The sequence below is a fragment of the Bos indicus x Bos taurus genome, chromosome 21 (genome assembly GCF_003369695.1).
Source record: "Bos indicus x Bos taurus breed Angus x Brahman F1 hybrid chromosome 21, Bos_hybrid_MaternalHap_v2.0, whole genome shotgun sequence".
In the NCBI taxonomy this organism is placed as follows: domain Eukaryota; kingdom Metazoa; phylum Chordata; class Mammalia; order Artiodactyla; family Bovidae; genus Bos; species Bos indicus x Bos taurus.
In genome coordinates this window covers 20254905-20273808 of record NC_040096.1, presented here as the reverse complement: position 1 = coordinate 20273808, position 18904 = coordinate 20254905, and the positions used below count along the sequence as shown (strand labels likewise).

The window sequence follows — 18904 nt, the reverse complement described above, 5'->3', positions numbered from 1 at the left end:
CAAATAGTCCTTTGGAAACAGGGCAGCGGTCCCTGAGGAGGGGGCGGGCTGGGAGGGGCCTCACTCGCCCAACACTGGACCCTGGAGGAGCCCCTGTGTGCGCAGGACTGCAGCCCTGGCTGGCGGGACTGTCTTGGGCAGGTGACCTGGGCAATTCCATGGTCTCCAGGGTCCCTGCCACTCTGGCCATGTGTCCCTGTCACAGCCCTGAAACCCCTTCAGGCCCCTGTTCTCCTCAGTTCCAGTCCAGGCCCCTTCTCCACGGGGAAGGTTGGCTCCATGCCTGCATCCCTTCTGGGTCAGAAGACACCTACTGGGCTGCCTCAGGGCCACTGGGACCCTGGAATCCGCACCCCCTAGTCAACCCCAGTCTGTCACCCCAGCCCCCACTCCAGCCCTGGTTGCCTTCTCAGGGCTGTCCCCTCCTAGGGGTCCAGCAGGTGCCTCCTCTTTTAGCTCCTGCCCTTAAAAGGGGGCCAGTCATCCGTCCATCCCCACCCCCTCCCTGGGATGCCCTGAAAGACTTCACATCAGAATCAGATACAGCATCCTTGTTCATTTCCAATCCCTTCTTCCCAGCTTGGAAGCTGCTAACCAGTCTCCCAGGCCATGAGAATCCTCACTCAGGTAGGACTACTTCTAGATATTTCCAGACTCGCATCCTGATGACAATTTTGGAATTCTGTGGTTCCTCCAGGACACTCCACCTTGGAATGCTGGGTTGGAGTCTCCCCGCCCCAGTGAGGAAGTCACATGGGAAGGCAAAATGCAGGGGAGGGGATTCAGAACAGTTCCTATTTTCCATGTCATCTTGTCCCCACGGCTTTGCTCTCACCCCATGGCTCCTCCCTGTTAATCTCTGAAGCTGCCCTCCTCCGGGTGGAGCTGTGTCCTCTCAGATGGCAGCTCCTTCCAGTGATGGCTCCTGGGAGGACAGGCCAGGACACATGTCTCCAGGTTGCTGTGGAAGGAGGCCATGGCCCTGAAGGTATGTCCTGGGTCTCAGAGCCCCGAGCTTTGGTCCTGGGCTCCCACTCTGGCTGACCTGCTGAACTGTAGAGCAAAGTGCTCAAACCTACAGCTTTGGCATTTTCATCTGGGTTTCCCACTCCTACGGGGCAACCTCAGGGAAATACTTAACCACCCAGCTTCAGTTTTCTCATCTGTAAAATGTGGTTAGCAGTACAATCCAATATCCCATTTCTGAAACCTTTGGGTCTGCTCCAGAATTCTGAAATTTTCAGCTCCAGGTAGGTGACATGGTGCATCTACTCTGAGATATCACACTCACTGGGGTCTGAAAGCACCTTGTAATCAGATACAGGAGTGTTTCTGCAACTGAACTTTTGAACATAAATTGTCTCATGTTTGTTCAGGTCAAAACTTGTTACCAAATGAGTTTTTTCAAAATTCTTTTTTTCAATTTTCATAGCCTTGAAGGGTTGGGATTGCAGATAAGGACCAGTGTAACTTCTGTCTCCATAGATAAAGGTACACAGCTCAGAGAGAGAAAATATTCATGGTTTGAGGCCAGACCAAACATGGCTATAAGGTTTGCGATAAGACAAGTCTCCTGACTAGGCCAAGGCTGATGGGTGGGGAGAAACATTCTGGAGCGGCTGTGCTGTCACCCGAGTGTCTGAGCCATTGGTTCCAACTCCGCAGATCCTGAGCCTCAGCCCTCACAGGGCCCTGAGACTTTTCCAGGCATCTTGACTCCAGAGCTGGATCTTTTTCTGGTGGGTGTCAGCATAGACCACTGCCGTATCGATGACCTAGGCCTGCACAACCATCAGGACCTCCACAGGATCGTCCTCAGGCCTGGGCTCTCTGACCATCATCATGGGCTACTTTCTCCGCCTGCTGCAGCTGCTCTCCACCTGTGTGGCCTTCTCCCTGGTGGCTGGTGTGAGCACTTTGCAGGTGGCTGCAGGTAACTGGTCCATATTTGTCTGGTGCTTCTGCTTCATCATGACCCTCATCATCCTCATAGTCGAGTTGTGTGGGCTTCAGCCTCGCCTCCACCTCTCCTGGGATGGCTTTCTCATCACCAGCGCCTCCTGTGCCACCTTCTTATGTCTCTCAGGCTCCATCGTCTTTGCCACTGCCTGTATCCAGTTGCTGCCTCACAGCCCCTTCGGTGACCATGCCATTGCGGTCACTGCCTTTTCCAGCCTTGCATCTGTGGCTTATGCCACTGAAGTGGTCTGGACCTGCGCCCGGTCTGGAGAGTTCTCCTGCTCTGTGCTCACCTTGCCAGGCCTGCTTCACAGGCTGGAGATTTTCGTGGCCTGCATCATCTTCGCCTTCATCAGCAGCCCCCATCTATATGTGCACCAGCCGGCCCTGGAGTGGTGCGTGGCCGTGTATTCCCTCTGCTTCCTCCTGTCAGCCGTGACCCTCCTGCTGAACTGGTACAACTGGGACAACAGGCTGCCCGTCCCCGTCCCCCTTGTGCATTTGGGGCTGACCCTGCTCTCCACCCTCCTCTATGCCTCCGCTGTGGTCCTCTGGCCGCTCTACCAGTTCAACAGGGAGTTCGGCGGGCAGCCCCAGAGGTCCAGCGACGTGAGCTGCCGTGATAAGCTCAGCTCCTACGTGTGCACCTGGGACCAGCGACTGGCTGTGGCCGTCCTGACTGCCGTCAATCTGCTGGTTTACGTGGTGGACCTGGTGGACTTGGCCCGCCGCTGTTTTTATCAGCTTCTGAGGCTCTGCACCAGGCCCCCCGGTTCCCTCTTATTGTCAGTGGAGGCATCTTCACCAAGCTCAGTCGTCCTCTGATGTCCTCTTCCTGGCTCCCTCTCTCCCTTCGCACATCCTTTCCCATTCATCTTGCTCTTTCCTGTTCCCTTCCCTCCTTCTTCTCTGTCTCCCTTCTGTCTCGTGTCCTTGCTCATAATTCTGTTTTGCCTCTTTCTTGTGTTGTTCCATCTTTTCTACATTTTCTGCTTTTTGTCCCTTTTCTGTTCTTCCTTGGTTTTCTCATCTCCTGTGTCCTGACCACCTCTCTCCATCTTCCTTCTTCTGATCCATCAGGACCTGAGACTCCTTCCTCCTCTGCCCTCCCACCTCCTAAGGTGCTGACTCCACAGCACACAGCCCTCTGTGCAGCTGTTCACACCCTGGGCTTCTGGAGGCTCTGGTTGTCTGTCACCCTGGCTGTGTCTTAGTTGGTACAGATATGTGGAGTCGGGTGAGTGTGGGTAGCTAGGAATTGGACCCCGTTTTTCCCAGTGGAGGTGGTTGTAGAGTATTATTGTTGTTCAGTCTCTCAATTGTGTCCAACTCTTTGCGACCCCATGGACTGCAGCACACCATGCTTCCCTGTCCTTCACCATCTCCCGGAGCTTGCTCAAATGCATGTCCTAATGGACATGTCAGTGATGCCATCTAACCATCTCATCCCCTGTCACCCCCTTCTCCTCCTGCCTTCAATCTTCCCCATCATCAGGGTCTTTTCTAATGAGTCGGCTTGTTTTTAAGTTAAAAGAGGTCAATAATTCCCAGTGGGTGGGAGTCTTGAAGCAGCGACTTTGGGTCCCTGGGCCCCATCCGGTGCTCAGCCCCACCTGAGACTGACTCCAGAATTTTTGCAGGTTCACTAAACACCCACTGCCTAGAGGGCTTCTTAGAGGAAGTTGTGATGACTTCCATCCCAATTACTTTCTGGACATCGAAGTAGGAGCTGGCAGAGAACCCCAGGGTCTTGAAGTCACCTGTCTGCAGTGTTGGTGAGGGGCAGTGATGTGGCCCTCCTGCCCCAGTGATCAAAACTGCAGGTCCTGCCTCTGCAGGGAGAAGAGTGTGGCCCCTGCAGCCTTAAAGGTGATGTTAGCCTGGGTTTTTTTTCCCTGATCAGGAAGGCAAAAATTAGTGAATATCCTTATTCACTAAAGGGGAAGTTTCTTTTCATTCTTTTTCCCAGCGGGGTTACTTCAAAGGGTGGAAATTCCTTCTGCCAGAGTGAAAAGAATTGCATCCCTGACTGCTGCACACAGAAGTATGATTCTATGGCTTAGTATGATTCTATCAGTGGCTTTCTCTGCTGTTTCCTGCTTCTCTGAGACTCATGAATAAGATGGTCTATATGAATGTATAAGTATGTATATCTTATTCCCAGGTGCTTCTGGTTCCCATCAGCCCCCTGCTGTCAATCATAGAGAAAATCTCGTCCCTTCTCCACAATCACAATGTACTTTTTTAACCTCAATATTAAGATAAAGGAAAACAAAACAAAACAAAACAATACATTCTCCCCTCCTCACTAATCAAGAGATCCTAATTAACCTAAATTTATCTAGAGCTCAGAAGAGGCCTACCAGATTTCCCTTCTCACCCATCCGACCCTGGGTGGGGTCCCTGGTGGGGTCCCTCCCACTGTCTTCCCGCCCTCACCTGAGCTAGACCTTAGGGAGTGGACCATCCCTGGAAAACTAGAGTTTGGGCCCCACCCCAGTGCCAAATATCCCATCAGATAAGTCTTAAAAGGCTCTTGCCAGCTCCTCGATGTCTTTCTTTAATAGTTTGTGCCAGGGACTCCCCTGGTAGTCCACTGGTTGAGACTCCTGGCTTCCACTGCAGGGGGAGTGGGTTCTATACTTGGTCTGGGAACTAAGGTTCCACCTGCCATTCAGCGCAGGCAAAAACATTTTTTTTTTTAAAAGTTGTGTGCCTGTGTGCATGCACAGAATGTTGCCTGGGTATGAGCATGCGTGTCCATGTGCACGCTGGCATTGGCACCAGCAGCCGTTTGTATAACTGTGGTGAGAAGTCACCCCAAACCTTCTTCCTCTCCTGTTCTCAGCCACAAAGCCTCAAAGCCCAGCATAGTAGCTTCACTAGGGCCAGAGGGGCCAGGCAAGAGGAGCTGTGGGGGAGGGGAGGGGAGGACGCCCACTGCTGCCCCTCACTCCTGTACTGGGATGAAGTCATGTGATCTTCATCCAGTGGCTGGTGGGATGAATGGGGCAGGCTCCCAGGAGGTGGTCCCTATCGTGGGGAAATCTTAAGAAGGACTAAAAAAAATTCATATTTAAGGCAAGATGAAAAATTTCAGGATAAAATTGTTCTCTGTCCATTTGAATCTCCTCCCTCCCCTCTAGAGTGCACTGTGAATCTGCAGTATGTGTTAACCAACCTCTCTGCTCAGCCTTACAGGTGAATTTTCCTTCTTTTGGCCCCAGTCATATAACTCATTAGAAGATTAACACAACTTATGACCTTATTAATGTCACAGCTGTATTATTTGTATTCTGCCTATTTTACAAGATTATTGTTTCTTGCATTGCCAAATGTGTGACTGAGCCTCTGGTAAAAAATTAATGTTGACTTGAAATGATTGACCTGATGTATAGTCTATAAGATCCTTGATTGTAATAGTGTGATTCTAGATATGGGAAGAAGCGATAGGAAGGAACCATTTCCTGGAGTTGACACTCTTGTAAGACAGATGGTCCAGAGGATTAAGGCTACTGTTACCAGGACTGGGTGAGTGATAGCACTTGAACGACCAGGAATAGACATTCCTAGTGACCTGTGACAAAATGGCCATAAAATGCTTCCTAAATCCTGGTCAAAATTAAGATAAAAAGGGAGAGGACTGTGAAATAAAAAATGTCACCCACTGTTCAGTTCTACAAGAATCAAGTAGTTAGCCACCATAGTCACTGTCCTACAATCCACCCTGGAAGGAATTTAGGTCGAACATCAGGATGAGACACTGTGATCTACAAAGCTGGACCTCAGATAGCAAGAGTTTCTCAAGAGAAATTTTTATGACCCCAGTTTCTTGCATCTTCTCATACCTAGAAAAGCACTCAAACCGTTAACTAAGGGATCTATTCCTCATGAAGAGCAGTAACATTCCACCAAAACTATGTGTTTGGTTGCGTGTACCCCTGAACTCACATACATACTGGCCTCCTCCCTTACCTCTTCAGAACAGTTTCATAGCTTCCGGAAAGATTGTCGCTCGGGTCATATTCCTCCTTGTTGCTGTTTACTCGCTCAGTCGTATCCAACTTTTTCGACCCCATGAACTGTGGCCTGCCAAGTTCCTCTGTACATGGGATTTTCCAGGCAAGAATACTAGAGTGGGTTGCCATTTCCTTCTCTAGGGGATCTTCCTGACTCCGGGATCGAACCTGCACCTCCTGCATTGGCAGGTGGATTCTTTACCGCTGAGCTCAAATAAAAAACTCCATTGCTTTCTTAGATTGACTAATGATTCACTTTTCATCAAGAAAAGCAAGCATGCGTAGTCCTCCCCAGGCTTCCCTGATGGCTTAGTGGAATCCCAGAGTAAGAGAGAGGGGCAGATCTGGGGTCCACATCTGGGTTCACAGTCACATGTCATCCTGCCTCCAGTCCAGTGGCCCCACCATTGTGGTCTGTCCCCTTAGGGATGAACCATGAGGAATATGGAAAGCAGAACCCAAGAAATCTGGTTTCTAGTTCTAGTTCTGCCACCATATGACAGATGAGTCTTGTCCCTGATTTGAGTTTCTGGTGAGCTGATGGGGGTTGAAAATAGGGTGTTTTCCTCACTCACCACTTTCTCTAACCAGAGCAGCCTGGTGGAAATCAAGGTCCGACTCAAGATCTCACTTGAAAATAAGATTGGAAAGATTGGAAACAACTCACATGGTCATGTTGAAGATGCTGGTTAATGAACCAAGGTGTAGACAGAAGAGGGAATACTATACAGCTGGGAAAAATGAGGATGCTCTCAAAATAATGATAAAGAAAAATGTCCAATATACCCTAAGTAAAAATAGTAAGATACAGAACAACATATTATATCCTTCTTTAATGTAAAGAGAATGGGAGAAATAGAAAATAAATCTGCATGTATTTGCTCTGTATCATGGAGCACGGGAAGGGCTCCCATGAGCGCAATGGAGCAGCCACTACCTGGCACTGATGAGAGAGGGCAGCTGAGGGGAGAGGGCACGGAGCCACATGTGGACGGGAGGTTTCTCAATATGTGGCTTTTTAGAGCATTTTGATTTTGAAACATGTAAGTAAATTATCTTTAAGAAAAGAAAATTTCAGTTTGAAAAATAGACCAAGTGGAGAAGGAAGGTCAGAAGAGGGATGGTTGGCAAACGGTCTGCATGTTCCCTGCAGCCTGATGGACAGGCTGGGGGAGGAGCTGAGAGATGCCTGCATGGGCCTGTCTCCAAAGGCAGAGCAGAGGGAGGTGCCTTGGGTCCAGAGGTCTGGGGAGGGGGAGCTGTGGCCCTGAAGCCCACCTGTTGGATTCCCAGGGCTTCCCCCAGCCCTTTAGCAGAAACAGTTGATGAAGAAGCCCTCTGGTGCCCTAGCCTCAGGCCCTTCTCTTGCTCCTTGCCTGGCCTGGGCTCCCTGTTTCCTGGGACAGCTGCCCTACCCTTGCTCCTCTGGCCTCCTCCACGCAGGGTTTTCCAGCTGACACTCCCTCAGACTGTGGTCTGAGCCACATCCAGAACAGAGCCTGTGGCACAGATGTTCCCATTCTCTGGCTCTGACCAGCTTCTTGGAAAAATCACAGAGTCAGCGTTTCTCAATTCTCCTGTGAGTGGAGAGAAGAAGGACCCCTCTCTCCTGCAGTCTCAGGCATTGGCTGTCCACCCTGGTTGGGGGTGGCAGTACTGGCTGCCAATGCATGTGGCCCTTGTCTGTGTGGCTGTCTCCTCTCAAAGGAGGAGAAACACCTCCCCATAGAGTGGTTGGTGGGTGGAAAGAGGATAGTTATGTTCCATTAGCCCGTGCCTAGAGTCTCCACACTTTCTCTGACATTTTCTGGCTGGCTTTCCAACAGAAAGTGGTCTGGTTGTTGCAGAACCTCTGATGGGTCCAGCCAGAGCAGGACACACAAGAGCCAGGAGATGATTCCTGGACCTGAGAAAAGTGGGAAGGGGCTCCACATTTCCTGAGGTTCTACTACCTGCTGAGCTTTGCAGGGAGACAGACCTATATTCAAATCCAGGGTCTGTCAGGGAGTAACTGTGACTTTGTTTAAATTACATAATGTACTCTCTGAGCCTTAGTTTCATCATCTATAAAATGGGGATGACAATAATAATCTGCCTGAAAAAGAGGAGAGTGAAAAAGTTGGCTTAAAGCTCAACATTCAGAAAACGAAGATCATGGCATCTGGTCCCATCACTTCATGGGAAATAGATGGGGAAACAGTGGAAACAGTGTCAGACTATTTTTGGGGGCTCCAAAATCACTGCAGGTGGTGATTGCAGCTGTGAAATTAAAAGACGCTTACTCCTTGGAAGGAAAGTTATGACCAACCTAGACAGCATATTGAAAAGCAGAGACATTACTTTGCCAACAAAGGTCCGTTTAGTCAAGGCTATGGTTTTTCCAGTAGTCATGTATGGATGTGAGAGTTGGACTGTGAAGAAGGCTGAGCACCGAAGAATTGATGCTTTTGAACTGTGGTGTTGGAGAAGACTCTTGTGAGTCCTTTGGACTGCAAGGAGATCCAACCAGTCCATTCTAAAGGAGATCGGTCCTGGGTGTTCTTTGGAAAGAATGATGCTAAAGCTGAAACTCCAGTACTTTGGCCAACTCATGCGAAGAGTTGACTCATTGGAAAAGACTCTGATCCTGGGAGGTATTGGGAGCAGGAGGAGAAGGGGACGACGGAGGATGAGATGGCTGGATGGCATCACTGACTCGATGGACGTGAGTTTGAGTGAACTCTGGGAGTTGGTGTTGGACAGGGAGGCCTGGCGTGCTGCAATTCATGGGGTCACAAAGAGTCAGACATGACTGAGCGACTGAACTGAACTGAACTGAAGATAAAATGAATAAATATAACAAGTCACCAAATCAGATGGTTAATATGAAAAAAATATTGGTTACTCTTTTCCTCTGGGTATAAATTGCAAGGTGAATGAATGCCAAGCAGAATTTACGATCCTAAACCCCCATGACTGGGTTCAAATCCCAGCTCTGCCGCTTAAACCTGTGTGATCTTGGCCAGTTGACCTTTCTGTGCCTGTGAAAATGGGGACAGTGAGGATATAGTTCAGGGGCTGCTGGGAGGAACAAATGAATCAGAGCAGAGCTTGATATGCAGTGAGCATGACATGTGTGACCTCTTGTAACTGTTGTGTCCACAGCAGCCCCGCTGCAGCACAAGTCCTCAGGGCCCCTTTCTCAGCCGACAGAACCTATGAGCTGTAATCTGAGGTCTTTTCTGGAGCCAGGCTCAGAGGGTGAGGATTCATCACAGTTGATCTTTTCAGGGTCTGCATCTAACCAAGGGTGGGGAGGTGGGGTGGGGAGGTCAGTTCAAGCCCATGCTCTCACTTCCATTCCAACCAGCGTATTTCCGTAAATCCCCCCAGTGTTTTGTCTGCAGAGAAAGTAAGCTTCCTCAGGTCACAAAGCTCTCCAAAACAATTCATCTGGACAACCAGGCTGCTCATGGGGTGGGGTCCCTCAGGGCTCCTCCCCTCCTTACATTGACCCTAACAAGTCTTAAGGCCAATGACACGCTGTTAGCACGGCTGCCAAGGGAAATCACTCCCCTGGTCCCAGCGGCAGCCTGTCTGCCCCGTCAGGCTCCGGGCTGCCCACTGCTGCCCGCAGCATGCCATCCCTCAGGCCGCCAGGTGACCTCAACAGTCCATGTCCATGCTGAGCTGGGGCCAGCTCCCACCAGCCCAGACCCCTGCCCCCAGTTACACTCTGTTACTAGTCTAGGACCACTCTATGCAAATCCCTTACAACAAAAAGAGCTTGTTCTTTCTGTTGCTTTGGGCAGAAGGAAGCACTACTGGAATACTCTATTCCTTGAACCTGTCAGAGGCCAACACAGTCCAAGATCCTTCCATCATCTTTTATTCTCTGCCCCCCTCCCATAGAACCGTGATACCCCAGCTTTCTCCTCCACCCACCCCAAACTCAGTTTAAGCTTTGTTCTAATGTAAACCAGACTTGATCAAATACAGGCACACAAACACACCATTTTCTGTATCTTAAAGCAAATAGGGCAGCACAAGTACCCGCCCATTCGTAGAAAGTCATAACTTTGTATTGAAACATGACTGACATGTCATGGGTAGATTATTGTGGCCCTATTTGGATGGATGGATCACAGGTGAGTCTTTCTTCAAGGCCACCTTTCACCAGGCACCCCTCTGTGCCCAGCCCCTCACATCATTGTCTTTGACCCTCACACTAGCCTGGAAGGGTTATTATTATCCCTTGTCTACACATCAGGAATCAGAATGTCAGCGGGGCTAGAGCCTAGGACCTCCCAGCCCGGGAACCACTGAGCGGGCCTGGCCTCCAGCCTCTGCCAGCCAGGTCCTGCCCTTCCTGTGGCTGCACCTCAGGCCAGGCTCCTGTGGCTTCCAAACAGCAGGAGAGCCTCAGCCTGGTTGCTGTCTTCCAGCCTTTCCTTCCCTTAGAGGACAGATGCGAACTCACATAGAGAGGATTCTTATTGCAAATCCACCCCTCGTTCCACAGACTCCAGTGAGTCCCGGTGCAGTTAGACTGAACCACTAGGCCCTACCAGCTCCCCTGCGGCCTGAGCTCTTCCTCCAGATGGTGGGTCCTGGGTGGGGGTCCGTCAGGCAGAATAATTCCAGCCTCTGCTGAGGACCCCATGGCGGGTAGAGCTGAGACTGACTGGCAGGGCAGAGTCTGCACCCTTCTCCCTCAGTCCCAGCCCCAAATCTCAGGGGATGGGAATCCTGGCTTCTCTCCTTTCAAGGACGCCTGATCCTTTGGAAGAAACTTGGGCTGGGAGTCAGAGAGCCCGGGGTCACCTTCCAGGCCAGGCTTCACCACTGCTCTGGCTGCCCTGAGCTTCAGCTCACGGGTGAGTGAGGGCATCTAGAGGGTCCTGGAGCTTCCCCCTATTCATATGAAAGACCCAGTCCCTCACATCTCCTGCCAGAGTGACTCTCAGGCTGATCCCACATGCAAGTCAGTCTTAGAGAGAGATGGTCCAAGGGCTCTACCTGGTGGCCACTCACAGCCAGACAGGCAGCCCCACCCAGCAGTTTCCAAGGTTCCTAAAAATCATAACTGAGGAGGTCAGGACCCTGACCCTGGGAGACAGGGCAGGAGAGAACCCTGAGAATTCAATCTGCCCGCCCTCTCACACCTGGCTCCTGGGTGTCAGTGGTGGGAATGGGAACCACCATCAGTGTAAAACTGTCTGAGAAGCGCTGGCATTGCTGTCAGATGGGACTAGATTTCAATCCCTTGAGTTCTTAACTTCAGCTCTGTAGTGGGCTGTTTAGGACTCGTCCTGCAGGGCTGTGTCCTCTCTCTGCTTGAATAGGCAGCCAAGGTAGATGGCGGGGTGAGGCTGGACCAGTGAGAAGAGCCCCCTGGTGGTGTTCAGCCCTTAAGCCAATGGCTCATCCGTGGCTGCACATTTCAATGGCTTGATGTGGGCAGTGCTTCTCAAAGTGTGGTCCCTGGACCAGCAGCAAGGCATCAACAGGAAATGTTGGGGAATGCAGATTCCTAGGTTCTCCCACCAAGACCTGCTGAATCAGAAACTCTGGACAGGGCCCAGCAGCCCCCAGGTGATGCCAACCTGGTGCAGTGAGAGAACGCTGTGCTCACGTACCAGGGGATGCTGAGAAGACACCTTATGGGATTTGAATGTCTTATGCATCGGAATCACCTCTGGAGGTCAAAATACTAACCAGGGCCTGCCACACCCCTACTCCTCCACCTCAGTGATTCTTGACCTTGTAGCAGAGAGCAGTGGCTCTCCTAGACTGGCCTGTGGTCTACAGAATAGTCATGGGTTATTGTCACTTGGTGGCTGCTCGAGCTATGACAGGCATGGTGCTGTGGGCTCTGTATGGATCATCATCTCACAAGAACCCTATGAGTTGTTAGATTCTCTTGCTTCACAAATGGAGAAATTGAGGCACAGAGAGGTTGAGTAACTCAGCCTAGGTTACACAGCTACTAAATGGCAGGATTCCAAACTGGTTATCTCAGACTCCAGAGTCCACCACCTTTTTTCCCCATTTTACAAACGAGAGGAATGAGGTGCTGAAGGTCACCTGGGGACACCCATCACTCCTTCTGCACCTTTGCCTGAAAGTGCCTGAGAGCTCCCCAATATCAAGATGGGCCGAATCAACCTCTGAGCTGGGTGTCGCCCCCAGGAAATAATGCCTCCCTCCTGGGCATAGACACAGCTGGAAAAGGGAGGGGGAGCCAGGGGTATTAATTAAGTCACCAGGACTACTCCTGGACCCACAGGATTCAAGATGTTAAGGAAACTGACACTCATCCCCATCCAGCTCAATTGTTCATTGCCCTCTCAGTGCTGGGCAGTGTCCACGGACACCCAGCTCAGAGAGAAGAAATAAAAAGACAAGAGGAGGATCTGGAGGAGTAGAGAGCATATGTGGTGGTGGTTTAGTTGCTAAGTCGTGTTCTACTCTTGCAACCCCATGGCCTGGGGCCTGCCAGGCTCCTCTGTCCATGGGATTCTCCAGGCAAGAATACTGGAGTGGGTTGCCATTTCCTTCTCCAGAGGATCTTCCTGACCCAGGAATCAAACCCAGGTCTCCTGCATTGCAGGCAAATTCTTTACCAACTGAGCTACAAGGGAAGTTGAGAGCATATGGAGCCATTTTAATGCTAAAAATGCACTTTTCAAAAGCAAGAGAGTTGCTGTCCTGAAAAGACAAAGGCCTCAAGTCCTTGGGGAGGTGCTGCACTCCACCAGGCAGGCAGCCCTCGCTGCTATCGAATTCTCCTGGAGATGCGGTAGAGCTCCATGGCTGCTCTGGCGTCTTCCACCGAGTTGTCCTGTAGACACGGACTGAGAGGGGACAGGGGGCTGAATCCAGGCACCATGTGACCCGGCCTTCCCTGCTCACTTCCTGAGTCCAGGGCTGAAGTGGGTCAGGGGTGAGTCTCCCAGGCCCCTGAGACTTTGGACTCGGCAGGTGTCTGGAGGGGTGAGTCTCCCAGGCCCCTGAGACCCTGGACTCGGCAGGTGTCTGGAGCAGGCCAGGCTTCACCCATGAGCCTGGGGCCCAGGCAGGCCCAGGCAAGGAATCCAGGTCCTAAGGCCAGGTATGTCCTCCAGGGGCTCCTGTCTGCTGGGTGGGGGCGGGGCACTGCAGACTTGGCTCAGACCCAGAGGGGCTGGAGCAGTTCTTACAGGAGCCCAGGGCCCGGGGAACGTGGACACAGATGTTTCTAGAGTGCTCCTTGCTCAGCATGTTGAGAACAGGGCTCTTCAGTGAATCCAGGAGCTGATACTTTGTCCTGGGTCCCTGGTGCCACAAGCCCTGCATAGGGACCTCTGGTATTTGGGAGATACACAAACTCAGGTCCATCCCCTGCCTCCTGCACATTCTGGCTTCCAAGACAAGCCCCCCAACTCCTCAGACTGGGGCTTGGACTCTCGTCTCCCCAGGCCCCCCTCTCCTGCATTCTTCACTAAGACACACCCGAATCCTCCACTCAGATCTGGTGTCCTGTCTGGCCCCGCCCTCCATCCCTGCTCAGGACGCCTGGCCTCCCCTCTGTGGACACTCCCGACAGATGTGCTAATGGTCAGGTCATGGGCCTCCTCCATTTCAACCAAGAGTTTCTCAAGGATGAATCAGACCTTGTTTACCTGGATCCTCAGCCTCTGATCCAGAGCAGATGATTCATAAACATCCACTGAACTGGAAGGGCCTACATGTGGCTATAACTCCCTGGGCCCTTCCATCCAAATGAGCTCCCAGCCACCAGCACACACTTGCCCCCGCCTGGGGCTCTGAAGGGCCTGCTCATCCAATGACTTTGAGCTCAAGATCCCTCCCTCTCTTCTTGGAATGCCCCTCGTTGCATACTGCATCCTTCCTATCTGGGGGGCAATCCCAGAGGCTTCTCTGTGAGTAAATGTTAGTCCCCTGGTTACATCTCATCAATACTTTCCCACTGAGTCTGAAATACTCAATGTGGTGCCCAAGGCTGTGAATGCCTGTCCCTGCCAGATTCTGCACCGCATCCCCCTCCCCACCACGTCTCTCTATCTTTCTCTCCCATAAACATTGCTCAGACCCCCTGCATCTGACAGGATCCAGACTGTGTGCTCTTTATGAGAATCCAATGCCTGATTATCTGAAGTGGAGCTGAGGTAGTGATGCTAACACTGGAGAGTGGCTGTCATTGTCTTCCATCACTCCCAGTGGCACTGTCTATTTGTAAGAAAACAAGCTCAGGGCTCCCACTGCTTCTGCATTATAGTGAGTTGTATAATTATTTCATTATGTATCACAGTGCAATAATTATAGAAATAAAGTGCACAATAAATGCAATGTGCTTCAATCATCCCAAAACCACCGCCTTCCCTCCTGTATGTGGAAAAATCATCTTCCACATAACAGGTCACTGGTGCCAAAAAGTTTAGGGACTGATGCTCCAGAGGACTCTCTTGTTTATCTGGGGACCACTGGCATTTGGGAGATCCACAAGGGGAGCCCTGCATATGAGCCTGGGACTCTGCTCACCCACACGTGAGGGAAAGGTGGTGTAGGAATCACCTGACTTACTCCTCCAAGGCCACTTTCTGCCCTGAGCTTTGTGGATCCACTGATGTCCTGGGATGGGTTAGGAGGTCTATAGAGCCCTGATAGTGAGTGCAACATTTCCAGGGTATCTGCATGCATATTTCTGGGATAGTCATATTCTCAAAGAGACTTTTGTGTCAGAAAGGTTAAGAGTTTCCAAGGGGCTCTCTCATACCTTCTGAAGAAGTAGTCTCCTAATATTGCCGAACCAAATCAAGTAAGTGAGGGAGTGTGAATCTGAGAATCTCTCTGTGTTTTCCATCTGGAATAGTGACTTCCCTTGGCATCAGGAGAAGCTCATTCAGAAAAACCTTGTAGCCTCTCTCAGCATTTAATTTCCCCAGATTGTCTCCTTCTCAAACCATAGCATCAGAGCATCAGAGTGGAGAGACCACTTTAGGATTTCAGTTCAGCTCTCTACCTTATAACCCAGCCTGATCTCGTCACTAACTTTGTTCATAGTAATGCTTCTTAAGGCCCACTTGACTTCATGATCCAGCATGTCCAGCTCTAGGTGAGTGACCGCACCATCGTGTCTATCTGTGTCATTAAGACCTTTCTTCGTATAGTTCTTCTGTGTATTCTTGCCACCTCTTCTTAATCTCTTTGGCTTATGTTAGGTCTTACCATTTATGTCCTTTATTGTGCCCATCCTTGCATGAAATGCTCCCTTGATCTCTCCAATTTTCTTAAAAGAAATCTCTAGCCTTTGCATTCCGTTGTTTTCCTCTGTTTCTTCGCATTGTGCTTTAAGAAGACCTTTTTATTTCTCCTTGTTATTCCCTGGAACTCTGCATTCAGTTTGGTGTATCTTTTCCTTTCTCCTTTGCCCTTTGCTTCTCTTCTTTCCTCAGCTATTTGTAAAGTTTCCTCAGACAACCACTTTGCCTTCTTGCATTTCTTTTCCTTTGGGATGATTTTGGTCACTGCCTCCTGTACAGTGTTACGAACTTCCATCCATAGTTCTTCAGGCACTCTCTCTATCAGGTCTAATCCTTTGAATCCATTCATCACCTCCACTGTATAATCATAAGGGATTTTATTTAGTTCATACCTGAATGGCCTCATGGTTTTCCCTACTTTTCTTCAATCTAAGCCTGAATTTTCCAATAAGGAGCTGATGATTTGAGCCCCAGTCAGCTCCAGGTCTTATTTGCATAGAGCTTCTCTGTCTTTAGCTGCAAAGAACATAATCGATCTGATTTCAGTATTGACCATTTGATGATGTCCATATGTAGAGTCATCTCTTGTGTTGTTGGAAAATGGTGTTTGCTATGACCAGTGTGTTTTCTTGACAAAACTGTTAGCCTTTGCCCTGCTTCATTTTGTACTCCAGGGCCAAAATGCCTTGGCCTCTTGTCCTGGGTGTCTCTTGACTTCCTAGTTTTACATTCCAATCCCCTATGATGAAAAGAGCATCTTCTTTTGGTGTTAGTTCTAGAAGGTGTTGTATGTCTTCACGGAACTGGTCAACTTCAATTTCTTCAGTATCAAGCCCTGGGACATAGTCTTGGATTACTGTGATGTTGAATGGCTTGCCTCAGAAATAAACCAAGATCATTCTGTTGTTTTTGAGATTGCGCCCAAGTACTGCATTTTGGACTCTTCTGTAAATTAGTAAGACAAAGTAAAACATCTTAAGAAGTTTGTTCGATTTTAAATTGTGTTGTCTATTATTAAGTTGTAGAATTTCTGTCTATTTTCTAGATACTAGAGATGAATAACACAATTTTTGTCATATTTTTAAAAAAATTTCCAGAAATGCTTGCCTACCTCCTACTCTAGAGCAGGATGATCACATCGAACCCAGGACCCCTTGCCATGTCCTGTGTCCCCCAGTGTCTGAGACTCACAGGGGAGGATCCACTGATCTAGAGAAGGGGGGTCAGTCCAAATATGCACAGGAGCCAGGAGGGAAAGAAATAAGTAAAGGGGATGGAGAGGACTAAGGCCCCTGGACAGGACCAGCTGCACCTTTTGGGGTTGGTAGAAAAGCAAGATGCTGTGTGCATGACATGGTCTCATGTTTAAAAAACAGGGAAGAAAAAAGATACAGATATGCTCTACAAATATGTGTGCATGTCTGTACACACATGTCTACATATGACGTCAGAGCATGTGAAAGGTGTTGAAGGCTCTAATGACATTGAGGACATGGATGCTCCCTGGATGGAGACATGGACGCTCCTGTGAGCAGGCAGGCAGCCTGGCCATGTCCAAGAGGGAAAACTGGGACATGTGAGGTCATCATTTGTTGTTGTTCCATCGCTCAGTCGTGTCCAACTCTTTGTGACCCCATGGACTGCAGCATGCCAGGCTTCCCTGTCCTTCACTATCTCCTGGAGCTTTCTCAAACTCCTATCCATTGAGTTGGTGAGTCTTCCCCTTCTCCTCCTGCCTTCCATCTTTCCCAGCATCAGGGTCTTTTCTAATGAGACAACTCTTTGCATCAGGTGGCCAAAGTATTGGAGCTTCAGCTTCAGCATCAGTCCTTCCAATGAATATTCAGAATTGATTTCCTTTAGGATTGACTGGTTTAATCTCCTTGCAGTCCAAGGAACTCTCAAGAGTCTTCTCCAACACCACAGTTCAAAAGCATCAATTCTTCAGCATTCAGCCTGCATTACGGTCCAACTTTCACATCCCTACCTGACTACGGGAAAAACCATCAGTTCAGTCGCTCAGTCGTGTCCGACTCTTTGCGACCCCATGGACTGCAGCACACCAGGCTTCCCTGCCCATCACCAACTCCCAGAGCTTGCTCAAATCATGTCCATCGAGTCAGTGATGCCATCCAACCATCTCATCATCTGTCATCCCCTTCTCCTCCTGCCTTCAATCTTTCCCATCATCAGGGTCTTTTCCGATGAATCAGTTCTTCACATCAGGTGGCCAAAGTACTGGAGTTTCAGTACTTCAGCATCAGTCCTTCCATGGAAAAGCCACAGCTCTGACTATATGGACCTTTGTTGGCAAAATAATGTCTCTGCTTTTTAATACACTGTCTAGATTTGTCATAGCTTTTCTTCCAAGGAGCAAACGTCTTTTAATTTCATGGCTGCAGTTACCATCAGCAGTGATTTTGGAGCCCAAGAAAATAAAACATCTTTTAATTTAGTTCTTTTAAAGTAGTTCTGCTTTGTGTCAATTATACATGAGAAGAAGAAAATATAGAAAATACTAAGCAAAGATGAGAGTGAAAGTCAGTATAAAGGGCATAGCAGCTAATTTTATGAGACTTGTAAAGGATCTGGAAAACTGGATTTTCATATGCAATGAAAAAACCGTGCATCTACCAAACATTTCAGGAAGAAATAAAACTGCTTCTACACTATCTTTTCCTGAAAACACTGTGAAGGAAAACCAAACAAATCCCTGGGCCACTTCCAGGACACACAGGTTTGCAAGCCATGATCTGGAACAAATCAAGCTTGCATGTGCTTATGCCCAGAGTGGGGCTGGGGCCATATGGGTTCCCTTTGGTGGGTAGGGGAAGGGGAACAGGTAGCTGGCATGCCAGCTATGGTTCCAGTGTGTTCAGGTGCCAGGTCCTCTATAAGCCATTCATACAGCTTCATTCATTAAATTGACATATAGTAGGTATTAAGCCCATTGCACACATGAGAAAACTGAGACTCTGTAAGGTAACTTACCAGTTTCCTTCACACCCCACAGCCTCCCTGTAACTCTGAGTTTCCATCTCACCTCCTCCTTCCTTCTTTTGTCCTGACCTTGACCTTCCTGGCTCACCGTCTTCCAGTCCACACACCTGGCTGCTGGGCAGGCAGGGCTCAGCCACATCCAGGCTGTGCTCTGATGGAGGCACCATGTCCAGGCTCACAGATTAGAGTGGAGGAGGGTCTGCTGGGGAGGCTCAGACAAACCTCCTGCTTTCCAGGTGGGGGAACTGAGGCCCAGAGAGGGCACAGGCCTTATCCAGGGTCACACAGCTAGAAACCCCATGCCTCTCCTTCTCCAGTGCCTCCCTCTGTGCCATTAAATGGATCCAAAGCCTCCCCATCAGCATCAGACACAGCATCTTTTTTCATTTCCAATCTCTTCTTCTCAGCTTGGAAGCTGCTCACCCGTCTCCCAGCCAGGAAAATCCCTGCTCAGGTAAGAGTACTTCTAGATCTTTCCGGACTCACACCTGGCTGGCAGCTTTGGAACTTAAGAGCGCAACATTATGTTAATTTATTCTGTGGTTCCTCCATGAGGCTCCACCTTGAATCATGCTGGGTTGGGGTTTCCCTGCCCCAGTGGGGAAAAGTCACATGTGAAGGCAAAACTGAGAGCAGGGATTCAAATAGTTCCTACTTTCTGTGTCATCTTGTCCCCATGGC

General features: G+C 49.7%; 1 protein-coding gene across 1 annotated transcript; it reads left to right on the top strand.

Annotated features, from left to right (window-relative positions):
• Positions 1-895: 895 nt before the first annotated feature.
• On the top strand, positions 896-3330 carry LOC113879803 (myeloid-associated differentiation marker-like). The gene is made up of 2 exons (XM_027521607.1): positions 896-988; positions 1666-3330. The coding sequence occupies exon 2, from the start codon at positions 1843-1845 to the stop codon at positions 2782-2784; it is 942 nt and encodes a 313-aa protein (XP_027377408.1). The 5' UTR covers positions 896-988; positions 1666-1842; the 3' UTR covers positions 2785-3330.
• The last annotated feature ends 15574 nt before the right edge of the window (positions 3331-18904 follow it).